Source organism: Clarias gariepinus, chromosome 15, assembly GCF_024256425.1.
Source record: "Clarias gariepinus isolate MV-2021 ecotype Netherlands chromosome 15, CGAR_prim_01v2, whole genome shotgun sequence".
NCBI lineage: Eukaryota > Metazoa > Chordata > Actinopteri > Siluriformes > Clariidae > Clarias > Clarias gariepinus.
The window spans coordinates 23,572,663-23,586,122 of NC_071114.1; the positions used below are offsets into that span (position 1 = coordinate 23,572,663).

At 36.9% G+C, this 13,460-nt stretch overlaps 2 protein-coding genes across 2 annotated transcripts; both read right to left on the bottom strand.

The window, feature by feature from the left end:
- Positions 1-776: 776 nt before the first annotated feature.
- Positions 777-7,119, bottom strand: eif4a3 (eukaryotic translation initiation factor 4A3). The gene is made up of 12 exons (XM_053513308.1): positions 6,841-7,119; positions 6,185-6,257; positions 5,662-5,728; positions 5,499-5,561; positions 5,245-5,377; positions 5,077-5,157; positions 4,827-4,968; positions 4,068-4,206; positions 3,454-3,569; positions 2,733-2,840; positions 1,103-1,230; positions 777-973 (listed from the first exon to the last, which is right to left on the bottom strand). Exons 1-12 carry the CDS (start codon positions 6,992-6,994, stop codon positions 957-959), a joined length of 1,221 nt encoding a protein of 406 aa, XP_053369283.1. The 5' UTR covers positions 6,995-7,119; the 3' UTR covers positions 777-956.
- Positions 7,120-10,167: 3,048 nt separating this feature from the next.
- On the bottom strand, positions 10,168-13,233 carry rpl37a (ribosomal protein L37a). Its single transcript, XM_053513309.1, has 4 exons — positions 13,133-13,233; positions 12,182-12,310; positions 10,410-10,492; positions 10,168-10,325 (listed from the first exon to the last, which is right to left on the bottom strand). The coding sequence occupies exons 1-4, from the start codon at positions 13,133-13,135 to the stop codon at positions 10,262-10,264; spliced, it is 279 nt and encodes a 92-aa protein (XP_053369284.1). The 5' UTR covers positions 13,136-13,233; the 3' UTR covers positions 10,168-10,261.
- Between the last annotated feature and the right edge of the window lie 227 nt (positions 13,234-13,460).

The window sequence follows — 13,460 nt, forward strand, 5'->3', positions numbered from 1 at the left end:
TTCTAAATTAGAAGCAGAAATGGACAGATAAAAACAGCCTTTCTTTTTTACTGACTTAATTCTGTGAGCTAATACAAGATCAATACATTTGATACTTGGGTATAATTGAAGGTGGGAACTTTGGAAATGCAAATGGTTGACTTTCACTTTTGCTCTAATAATTTGCCTAGGGTAGGGTACTTGCCTACTTTTACTCCAGTACAGAATGTGAACTTTGCCCACCTTTGACCAGAAATCATCAATTTACATTCTGTAAAAGCACCTGCTTGGTTGTATGATTCAGTAGTGGTACAAGGGGTACATTAGTGAGCTACAAAAACAATTTATCCAAATTGCTATAGTCCCTGTTGGTTAAACTTGAGAGTGACCAGAAATGGGAAATTATTCCCAATGCAATCATTATCAAATGCTTACAACTAGTGCAGAAGAGCAAGAAAACACTTTGGTTGGATGAGAGATCCACCTGTTTGATACAGAGTAACATTACCAAACCGAAAATACTAAACTGCCAGTTGTCTGTACCCTGGTTTAAACTGACAGCGTGCTAAACTGACGCATAAGGATTACACTTAAGCTAATCCTTTCCTTTCTGATCAGCAGCCAGTTCTTGGCTATTTGAATGGTGGAGGTTGATGACAAACCTTGCTGCTGTGAGATTCCGAAGACAAAATACACAGAGCTGAGCGTACACACCAAAAATCTAAGTGACAATGAACTCCAACATGATGGTAAAACTGACTTGAGACTCTGAATTTTCAAAATGAATAGAAGTGAAATGTTTCAACAAAGTTTCTTTATTTACAAAACCTCACAGCAGATAACTACTGAGATCACTCCATCCATCTACATCATGAGTAACTCGCTCTACATAAAAAGACCACAGTAAAGACAACAAAACAAAAGAACTGTAAATAAAAAGATTTCTGGTGCTCCTGTCTTTCACTCCAATAACAGCTTTAGATCAGATCAGCCACTGGGGGAAAGAAAGAAAAATAAAATGTACATCACAACATAAACAAGTAAGCGCCAGTTCATCATATAGCATACTAATAGGCTGCAGAATGCAGTTTAAACATATATACAAATTGCACTGCAAACATACCATTCATTGGCATTTCATCAATCTGTGTGGAATAGTACTGCTCAATATCACGCAGGATGCGGATGTCGTCGTTCTTGACAAAGTTGATTGCCACACCCTTACGGCCATAACGGCCTGATCGACCAATTCTGCAAAAATAAAACCACTCATTAAACTCCAGGTCTGCACTTCTTTTTTTTATTTTACATTGTATGATGATTATGCATGACTGAGTTTTCTACTTAAGATGTTCTCCCACATACAGAGAATCCCAATATATCTTACATTTCAAACTTTATCTGGATTTCCGTAAAGCTGTTAAAGGTTTGTTGTTAAACATACTACATAAATACATTTTTAATAAATTTATCAATTTAAGTGAAGGGAAGTCAAATTTCCTACAACGCATTGTCAAGATTACTGGAAAATAATTAAAAACAGGTTTGCGTACAAGAATGCAGTCGAGTCTTGTTATGGTAAAATCGTGCAACTGTCAATTTGATTTTCCACATTTGAACATTTGACTGTTACAAAGTATGGATTCTTTCTAAAACCTGGTGCATGTATAAATAAAATGGGAAGGATATGAAAACATAAGTAGACCAAGGAAAATGTCAGAGTAAGGAGCGGGAAATGAATCAATATGTCTTGAAAAAGAAAAATGAGAAAAATCAACAAAACAAATGAAAAAACTAAGCGATTGAAACAGGAATCAATGTTTGTGACAGAATTATAAGAAATGAATGTTATGAGACTTACATTTAGAAAAGCCAAATGAAAACCAGCACTGATACCCAATACGAAAACAAGGTAACGGTGAGTTAAAAGGAAGCAAGAATGTTGTGTGGATGATTAGATGCAAGTAGTTTTTAGTTAAATCTAAATTTAATCAAATCTACATTTCGCCAAAGATATGATGCTGCAACTTGTGCCTTGCGTTCTTCTATATATATTTCGAGGTAAAGGACTGGAACTGATGGCAATCATTATCTCACAGTCAAAGCACAGGTGTACACTAATCTCATTCCATCAAAGATTAATGCAAAGCATGAAGATTTTCTTCAGGAAAGTCATACAGACTCCATTACATGACCAGAGGGAGGGAAGTAAATGAGAAAGGGAGGAATGATGAGGTTTCATACTGCAAAGCTGATCTTTCAGATACTACACAAGTAGCTTGAAACCAAGGTTTTAAGCCAACATAGCTAAGTCCATGTCTCAAACACTTCAGCCCAAGGAGGAACAACAAAATGATAGTAATTGTGTTTACTCCATAACCTTTTTTTTTCAACATTAAATGATTCCATAATTTTTCTCCATTTATATGGAAAAATGCCATGTATTATAATATTTCAATTTGAAGCAGTGTAAGGTGAAACAATGAAACAAAGATGGAATATGCAGCTATTAACCCTAAACTGTTTTATATCATGTCTGTGATTTGCTCATTTTCTACAAAAAGAAAAAATGCTAGATAAACATCATTTAAATGTGTGAATTCCATCATTTTTGCCAGAGGTTGTACAGAACTGTGGTATGAGATGTAATATCAAGAACATGAAAGCAGATGAGCTGCAAGATTTATAATCATACAATGAATTAATCTAGGATTAAATTGCTAAAATAGCATTTGATAAAGAGAACTTCATACCTGTGGATGTACAACTCTCTGTTGTTGGGCAGGTCGTAGTTGATGATAAGGGAGACCTGTGGCACATCCAACCCTCTGGCCCACACGTCTGTAGAGATCAGCACTCGGCTACCACAACACACAGATATCCGAAAACGTTACCTATATATTTATTTATAAGGGTCTTATTTTCTCAAACAAAATACCTGACATTTGTAGTTCATTTTGATATCTACTTCTAAAAACAGTCATAATCAGCACTGCAGCACAATGCCATAGAGAAATGTGCTATTTAAACTATTCTGATCATTTGGGTACTTCGAGAGATCCAACTGAAGCTGGTGACATTTCTATTTAGGATATTTTCTGGACTGTTCCGTGTTTGTGTGTATATACTATATGTCCTACAATTTAATATTTAGACTCAAAACATGTCAAACATAAGGATTAAATAATTTTTAACTCTACTATTCTAATAAATAATACAAATAAAATTTTATTGAATTAAACTAACAAATTAATACATTTTTCTTTTAAAAAATGTTTCTCAGGCAAAGAAAATTGTGTTGTCCCTTATTTAAAAACAACTTAAAAACTAAATTAAATAATTAAAAAAAGGAAATATACTGGCTTTAAATTGTAAATGTGTTTGTTTCAGAGTCACTCATGATGAGATGGAACACACACATAAAGGCACCACAGTAGAGATCAGAAGATCTGGCTGATCTGGGTGGTGTACTACCTGGCTCCAGATCGGAACTCCTTCATAATGGATTCTCTCTCTTTCTGGGGCATGTCTCCATGCATAGAGGACACGGTAAAGTTTGCCTCCCTCATCTTCTCAGTCAGCCAGTCCACCTACATGGAATAAATTTTTTTAAGTTTTAATACAGTAAGACATTGAAATAATCAACAAGTCTTATGTAAATCAGAATCTAAACAACGTGGCAACAGCAAATCGTTTAATATCAAAGTAAGTTTGGTTTCATGACACTCATACTTTTATGCTGCTACAAGGCTTTAATGTTTTTGCGTTATTATTTATTACTGTTATTACACCAGAGTCAGTGTCACTGCATTCCTATTAATGTAAAAAAAAAAAAAAACTTCCAGCCCAACAATCAGGAAGTGGAAATTTAGGAAGATGTTTGAGATCTTCAGTGACACTAGTTACCAATCATTTACTGAATAGATTTATTTTAATACACTAATCCTTTACAGTGATGGATGGATGCAAATGCATTACCAATAACTGCCAATGCATAACCAACAGTGATTTTAAGATGTGCAAGGCTGTTGCTGTGAGCACAGCATTATGTTTATGAATGCTTTAGTGTGTGGGGATGTGGTACCGACCTTTCGCTTGGTGTTGCAGAAGATGACCGCTTGCGTGATGGTTAGAGTGTCGTAGAGGTCACACAGTGTGTCGAACTTCCACTCTTCTCTCTCCACAGCCACAAAGAACTGCTTAATGCCTTCCAGTGTCAACTCATCACTGCACACATGAACAGAAGATTAAAAATAAACTTCTCTCAGAGAAGAAAGTATATTGGCTTTACTGCAAAAATATTTTACAATACAATTCACAAAAGCAGTCCTGTGATACACAATATGCATTATAACTTTACAACAGGTCAGCTCACAAATTGCCCAGGTGCTGTTTTAAAACTAACTGGTTTGCTTTTTTATATATAAAAAAGTAATATAATGTGATGTTTTTTAATCGATGACAATAAAATCTTCATACTGTCTAGCCAAAATGAAAATACTGCCACTGCTTCAACACTCAATTTTACATTTCCCAACTAATTTAGTTCGAAATTAATTTGAGAGATGCTCTGAGCATAAGTAAAAAGTTTCACCGTGACTGGTTAATGCATAGAACTATGAACATTTTCAGAATTAATGATACAGACACACTAATTAAAGCAAAGAAACAAAAGAGAAAGAAATAATTTGACCTCTGATTCAACACAAATCAGTTCATACTAGACAATTTCTTTAGTGCAACAAAGTAAAAGCAATCACAAACACCAATCTCAACCTTTTTCTACAGCTTGGTTTGCTTTTGTATGGAGTCACGCCCATGTTTTAGGTCTATATACTCCTCCTTACCGCTTGACCAGGATGCGGATGGGATCTGTCATGAATTTGTTAGTCATCTCCAGGATCTCATGCGGCAGGGTGGCACTGATCAAAACCACCTGAGTTGCAGGAGGCAGGTATCGGTACACATCATAAATCTGCTCCTTAAAACCTGCACACAAAAGGTTAGACAAAATTTGAAGAACAGCTGACAGAGGTCAATATTCCCGCTTAGTTGAATCAACAAACAAGCAGCTTGCTGGGTCTGAAACAAGTCTACCTTTGTTAAGCATTTCATCAGCTTCATCCAGAACCAGCATCTTGATCGCACGGGTCCTCAGACTTCTCCGACGGATCATGTCTATAAAAGGAAGTCAACGTTTTCATACTCCTTGACTCGAACTAAATCAAAAGTACTTGATACGACAATAAACATAGCCATAATTACCAAACACTCTTCCAGGGGTTCCTGCTACAACATGCTGACCGTAGTCAAGCTTCCTGATGTCCTCACCGACATTCGTGCCACCAATACAGGCATGGCACTGGACGTTCATGTAGTCACCCAGAGCAAGAAGAACCTTGTAGAATCAAACAGAATCAACATTAAACAACACTACATTAGGAAGCACTCTGGTTAATTCGAGACACCATCTGATGCACAACATATTAAGATTTATTAATATTTCTACATCAATTTACCTTTTGAATCTGTCCAGCTAACTCTCTGGTTGGAGCCAAAATTAACGCCTGAGTCTCACGCACCTATTTATTAGGGAAAATGCAAAGTGAGCAACAGATAAAGCAGTGCATCTTAGTGTCAAGTAAGTTGAAGACTATAATGAAGGGTGAAATGTTTAAATACCTGAATGTCCAGACACTGCAACACTGATACACAAAACGTGGCTGTTTTACCGGTACCAGACTGTGACCTGAGCAGGAAAAACATTCAGATTTATTAGGATGAAGTACAATGGAGTAGAAGTTAAACATGAATTAAATAAAATAAAATGGAGAGGAGAAAAAAGTGCACTTATATTAGGGATAGGAATCACCAGGGACCTCCAGATTGTGATTATTATGATACCTAGGCACTGATTTGATTTGTATTGTGATTCTATAAGTTTTTTTTTCTCGTTGCATTACAATTCTAAATGAACTTATATCTTATACTTGTATCAAATATCATGTTTCTACAACACAGGATGATGTGCTGTGTGATTTTTTTTTAAACAAATCGCTTTACCCATTAAAGGATTATATCATTTTGAAAGCAATCACATATGGACTTACAATTTATATAAAAAAAAAAAAAAAAAAAAAAAAGATCAGTCAGTGCTGTGATACACAAACTTCCAGAAAGAAATTGCGAAAAAAGTAGAACTCACTGAGCAATCACATCTCTCCCCTTTATAATCTGCTTAATGGCTCTTTGCTGGATAGCTGATGGTTTCTCAAAACCTAAACAACAAAAAAGTAGGTTTGGATTTTAGATCGAAAGCTCAAAATAGTATGTGAACATTTATTAACCTGGTGTTACAGACAACATAAACAAGCAATACAATTTGTCTTATATGTACGTGTTTACGAATTTACTGACCAGAGAGAAATAACACCGAATGTAAATACAAACAAAATTAAAAACATAACTTAGCTGCCGCTTAAACAGTGGTGTTGTTACGGTGTTTAGCTAGCTAGCTAATTTAAAATAAAGCTAATGTTTATTAATTTATTACATTATTCTTCCACCTGTATTCCCAGAAACGCCTGCTACACTGGAATTAACCGGTAGAAGTCTGAAAACGGGTGAGGAAAAAAACACGCCATCTTAGCTTGCTAACTAGCCAACTACCAACATCAGGATTTAAACTGTAAACGATGTTTTTTTTTTATTATTATTCCTCTGAATATCTCTAAATATTAACGACATATACGCCATACTACCACTACACTTGATTCGAAATTAAGCGTTTACGCAGCGTTTTCCCCCAAAATTACGAAACGTTAGCTTGCGCTGGAGCAGGCCGTAAATCCCCGGATGTACCGTAAGCGTAGATGCCGCGAAGCAGGTCCTCCCGCAGGCCCATAGTATCAAAAGTTGGCGTAACGTCGACCTCTTCACTGGTCTCGAACTCCACTTTGGTCATATCTTCCTCCTTCAGGAGTCGCTTCCTTCCACTTGCAGGAGCCGCCGCCATGTCTGCGAAGCAAATCTGATATTTCTTATAAATTAAATACTATGATTATAAAGCTAGTGCTAGCGTAGCGCTCCAAACACGGCAAAGCCTGCGCAAAGAAAACCCCGCGTGTGTCACGGAAGTGACGCGCAAAGCATGCAACAATGATAATTACGTGGGTCGCAGTGAATGACGTACAAAGCATGCGACGATGTTAAACTATTCATTCTATGGATGTTTTTACGTGGTAAATTTCTTGAGATTTAGGCCAGATAAAAGTGTTAACGTTATGTGTTAACACGTCAATACAGTAGTTTTATATTTACAATCTAATTATATTTTTTCTGCTTTAATAACTGTCGTTTTCAATTAAATGAAACCAGAGGCAGAAGTAGCTCCTAAATGCTCCATCCTTAACAAACATTTATTTTTCCGTAAGGGTGTTGGAGATCAATAATATCTGAATTATATATTATATAGTGTATGTATCTCTTTCCTACGGGCCTTCGTAAGAGAATTTCCATAGCGCATACAGACTTGCACATATACATGTAAAACCTGGTACATATAGATCTCATTGAGATGAACAACTTTTACTGTGCATGTCATGGGCTCTACTCAACAGGAAGTCACTTGTTTTGGGTTGTTTGGAAAATGCACCCAATGGAATTTGATATATTCCTCCAAACTGAGCCAATATAATCTCATGACATCAAGGATGCAAAACTGCAAAGGGATTTTTATATCTCAAATGGTTAAGCCATTCCGATGCCCTACTGTATGTTGAAAAGTGGCTAATAAGTTCCTTAGTTATATAAAAGCTGGTGATGATACTGCCTACTGTGTCCTTGCCTATAGTCTGTGAGAAACGTCTTTGACACGCTTACAGCATGAGCTACTGTTACATCATTTTGACCTGTTTTCCCTATAAATGCATGTGCCCACTGTCTTTGCAGGGAGGATGCAGGTGTTTAGTTGCTTCAAGACTTACAAATAATATCAGAATTATAGCACAAACATTGCCTTCCTATGGGTACCAGCACATGTAGGCGTAAAAGGGAAAGAAAAAGCAAACACACTAGCCAAACAAGCATTAAAAATTAAAAACAGATAATCTTGATTCTAATGTCAGTCACTGTTAATTTTGTAATTTTGGTAAATACCATATGAATCGCTGTAAGAGGCAGAGCAAAAATTACCTTCTTCACCTTGTTTATGTGTAACTTTGTCAAATATATCTAGTCCTTAAAATGTGTTGATAATATGAATAGATTGTCTAGAAAATCAGATACACTAACTAAATCCCCACTTTTTTAATGTCTACTTTGATATTGTTTCATTTTTTTTGTGGTCTAATGTTATTCCTGTTGTATTTTTACTTTATTATTTGTTGTGTTATTAGTATTATGGTTGTCTATATTGTTAGGCCTTTTAGTTTTGTTATGCATGATTGTCTGTCTGATGGGCTGTGACTATCAATGTTATTTGACTTTAGTTTTTCTAACCAAGTTCCTTTTTTTTTTTAAGTTTTGTAAAATTTCGTGGAGAATCAGTGAAAAAGTGAAAATGTTCAAATTTAAATTCCAATAAATAAAGCAGAAGTCAAAAAAGTAATTGAACACATGAATAAAATATGGGAAGAAAGATGGGATGTAGAAGAAACAGGCAAAAATTTGCACAATGTTCAGGAGCAGAAACAGAAGAGAGGAAATCATTATAGCACAGATAAAAATAGGGCACACGGGATAAAACCATAGTCTTCGTAAAATAGGCAAACACTCAACTGGAGAGGTTGAATTTTGTGGGCAAATGGAGATAGTAACATAACTGTGGACGCATGAGAAAGCCGTCTGAAAGGATTGTTCGAGTGCTAACCCGGGATTAAATACAGAAAACATAAAACCACTGCTGCCCCACTCACTGCAGTATTAAATGTGCACCTCAACTCTCCTATTTCCACCAAAACTGTTCATCGCTAGCTCCATAGTGTCAATGTATATGGCCAAACTGCTATAGTCAAACTTTTGGTCACTCGTGCCAATGCCAAACGTCGGTTTCAATAGTGCCAGAAGCGAAAATCTTGGGCTGTGGACAATGTGAAACATGTATTGTTCTCTGATGTCCAACTTCACTGTCTTTCCCACGTCTGGGAGGGTTAGGGTGTGGAGAAGCCCCAAAGAAGCGTACCACCCAGACTGTTGCATGCCCAGAGTGAAACAGGGGGTGGATCAGTGATGGTTTGGGCTAGAATATCATGGCATTCCCTAGGCACAATACTTGTGCTAGACGACAAAGTGCCAAAAACTACCGAACCATTCTGGAGGACCATGTGCACCCAGTGGTTCAAATCTTGTATCGTAAGGGCGGTGCCATGGATGAGGATGATAATGCACCATTACGCACAGCAAGACTGGTGACAGAATGGTTTGATGAACATAAAAGTGAAGTTGATCATCTCCCATGGCCTGGTCACCAGATCTAAATATTATCGGGCCACTTTGGGGTGTTTTGGAGGAGCTAATCAGGAAACGTTTTCCTCCACCAGCATCACGTAGTGATCTGGCCACTATTCTGCAAGAATGGCTCAAAATCCCTTTCGCCATTGTGCAGGACTTGTACGTCATTCCCAAGACGAATTGATGCTTTATTGGCCACAAAAGGAGGCCCTACACCATACTAATGAATTATTGTGGTCTAAAACCAGGCGGTTCAGTTTTATTGTCCAACCCCGGTACCTGCACAACTAGGGATGAATGCACCACAACCATGTTCATAGGTGAGAGAAAACCCATCCATGTACAGTACAAAAAAAAACGTTTTAAATATTTTGTTAATGCTGCATTTAAAGAACTTTTTTTTTTTTTTTATCCCAAGAGACTGCCATTAATTAAATACTATAACAGTGAATTGTAGTTTATGTTAAGTACATTTATCCCATTGGTACACAACTGTCCTTACAAACTTCACCTCAGCTTACATGTTTACATGCATTAAATTTCACCAACATTGTATTTCAGTTTAGTAGATTTTTCTCTCCATTACAAAAAGAAATTACATGTCTAGGAGCTTTTAAATGGTTATTAAAATCTTTTTGCATCACTCAACATGGTGACTAGAATAATGTACTCTTTTAAGTAAGGATGATTCTAGTCTATTTTTGTCTTTAATGCAGAACAAAAGAATCAGAAGCACAATCCCGCTCAAGACGTAAATTTATTGGGGGATGTTCCACTGAAAATACAGTCTGAGACAAGGTTGTTTGAATCTGTACAAAAACAAAGTCCCAGTTTACTGGTCCTTCATCTCCTTCAGTCTCTTGATGGCAGACTTGACTGTGACAGCAGACGTTGTGCTATGAAAGAGGAACAAAAATGTTTCAATCAAATTGTACCCAACCAATAACTTAATCTTATAAGATAAAAAGCACCATTCTTACTTGTATGTCCAGGCACCTCCAGCAACAGTTTTCATGCAGGAACCACAGTGCCAGATGCCAACAGCTCGTCTCTTCATCTTGGTCTATAATCGGAGAGTATACATCAGTAATGCTGTATATTACAGGTAGAGACCTTTGTGTGTACACATAAATAATTTAAGACCTGATAGGAAAGTCAACACCACTCATTTTTATTCTATCACTTCTTGTAGTATATAAAAAGAAAAAAATTAAATGGTCAACTTTGTTGCACTACATGCCCAAATCCAGACTGAAGTATTGCATGAACAGATGAGTAAAGTGGCATAATATATTACAAAATAAGTTATATGTATAAAAAATTCCAGTAGGTTTCAAGAGCCTTTCAATAAAAACTAACTATAAATATGCATATCATAACTAATGCTGAAAGTGTGCATGCAATGAAGCAACTTGAACCACAAACTTACAATTTACTGAAGAAATTATTAAAAAACATATATAAAACTAAAACATTCAGAAGATGGTAGTTCTCTAAGCCCATTCATAGGGATGGTAGTACAACAAATAAGTCATGAATGACCAAACAATCTAGTACTATAAACTGCATGGCTTTCAAATGATTGTAGTCAATGCAACTTGCTGGTCAAATGACCTCAGTTGAGGCTTTTAAATGCAAATCTTTAAATTTAACTTTTCATATTACTCCATAAAGTCCAAAAAAAAGTTAGTCATGAAATGCTAACTCACACAGCTTGAGTTGTACTGATCTCTGATCTTGAAACACAGTCAATAATGCTAAACCAGTACTGGGTGAGGACTGACATTTGCTAAATGCTATAAAAGCGCATCACACTGACCAATTTAAACAGGCATATAAATATAATAACTGTTGTAAAGCATTCCTTGGTAGGAATCTGATGCTGCCTTCAGGACTAGTCACAAATATTGTTTAAAAAAAGTATATTTTAAGCTTTAACAAGGAATGCCAAATATGGTGTGGGGTCTATGATCAAGCAACTGGGGATATGAATGATGTGAATGAAGGCTTACAGTAAGCCTAAGTGTGGGTAAGTTAATTAGGTTGATTGCAGTGTCGGTGTGCATTTATGGATGCACTTATAAACACAAATTTAAGAAGTTGACCATCAACCTTACATAGTAACTTCTAATGAAGACTGGACAACTGCATACAAGAGAGTGAATTGGGCAAATCAGTGAATAAGATGTTGTACTACTGATCAGAAGGTTTCAGGTTTAAACTACAGCACCAGCCAGCTGGCACTGTTAGGCCTTTAAGCAAGGCGCTTAAGCTTCAACTGCTCATATGTGCAAAAAAAATTTTTTTTTTTTTTAAAAAAGCAAGGACGTCTTCACATTAGGAACAATTGCTCAACTTTCCTCACTCCCTGGGTGGCAAGCGTTGACACTGATTTTGGTTCTCCATTCTTAGGTACACCCCACTATACATCGAGTGGCACCACGCACCTACGTCCACGCCCGAGTGTGCCGCATCATTCTCAAGAACACCTTCAGGCAGACTCAGGCACAGTTCCCGAGCGCAGAACTATTGTGTTCTCACTGATGAAAATAAACCAGACTTTGGGGTCGAGTGTTCTTGAAAACAATCCCAGGGCCCTAACGTGAAAACATCCTAAGTAATTCCGGATAAGTGTATTCCCTGGATTAGTGCAGTTAAAAATTCCATCCTGTTCGAGTCCTGCACGATACCTCTAAGCTCTGACGATGAACCTGCCACCAGATTATTTCAGGAATCCTCTTCGGTCACTCACCTTGCCACAGAAGGAGCAGGTGTACTTGGCGTGCTGGCTGATCTCAATCTTTTTCACCATCTTCCTGAGTGAGGCACCATAACGGGTACCGTACTTCCCAACAATTCCCACCTTCTTGGTGCGCTTGGCCTGCAGAAAAAAAAGGGGAAAAACTGAAACCAACAGCTTGTTTTACTTAAATTTAAACTTTTACAGCTTCAATAATCTTGTGTTGTTTTTACACAGCTAGGACACCAACACGACCTCAGATGTTGATCAGCTGATATAGATATTCAAAATGGTTGAAATGATAGACAGGACAACTACTGTAAATTAAAGTTTTTAAATTCCCTGGCAGTCAAAACTACCTCCAGGATTGCTATGACAGAATGTTAATAAACCTCCAGACCAATTACAGAGAATTCAGCAGTGTGCGGTGTAAAATGAACAGCTGAATGGGGTAGAATTTTTTTTATTGTCACCAACACTTAGCAAAGTGACCGTAATGATAATTTGAGTTTATAAAAGAGTGCTTGGCTAAACCCTGTGTAACACAGGAACGAGCACTTCCAACTTTAACCTAGCTAGCTAGATTAGCTTGCTAGCTACACATATCTACTATTAACTTAGCAAATATAAACTAACTAGCTAGCTAGCTACAAAACTCGCTCCATCACATTCCAACCACTTACATACATTTGTAATTACGTTTTTTTTAAGAATATGAATAAAGCCTTATTCCGTGGTTATTCCTGCCGCTATAAACCCGGCCGCCGCATAGCAACCCTAACAGCTCCTCCAGCGGCAAACATTATAGTTCAAAATATACACAAAAAACATCAATTTATTAATACATTTTAGTCTGGATGTGTGTCGGACACTTTGTAAATCAGGTTTATGAATTAAAACGAGACATTTTCAACATGATGGATAAGATTTGGGTGGATTATTCCACCACAGGCAGACACTCACCATTTTAGCAGAAGAGGTGCGAAGCCAAAGAGGGAGGACCCAGTGCGCATGCGCGACTTACCAGTCACGGCCGCGGAGGATTATGGGATATTGGAGACCTGACTAGCTATCAGTGTGATAACACCAGGTTTTTTTTCTGGGGATTCTATAGTAAATATTTGCATTAGAAATTGCATTTTGGTGTTAGTGTGAAAAACTATAAACGACCAGACTCTTGTAGTTTGTTATAATTTTTTAATAAGAGCAATTAAAACACAGGTTCAGTAAGGTTGACATGAAATTAAATGTTGAATATTATGTAGATGAAAATATTGACAAGATTGCTTAT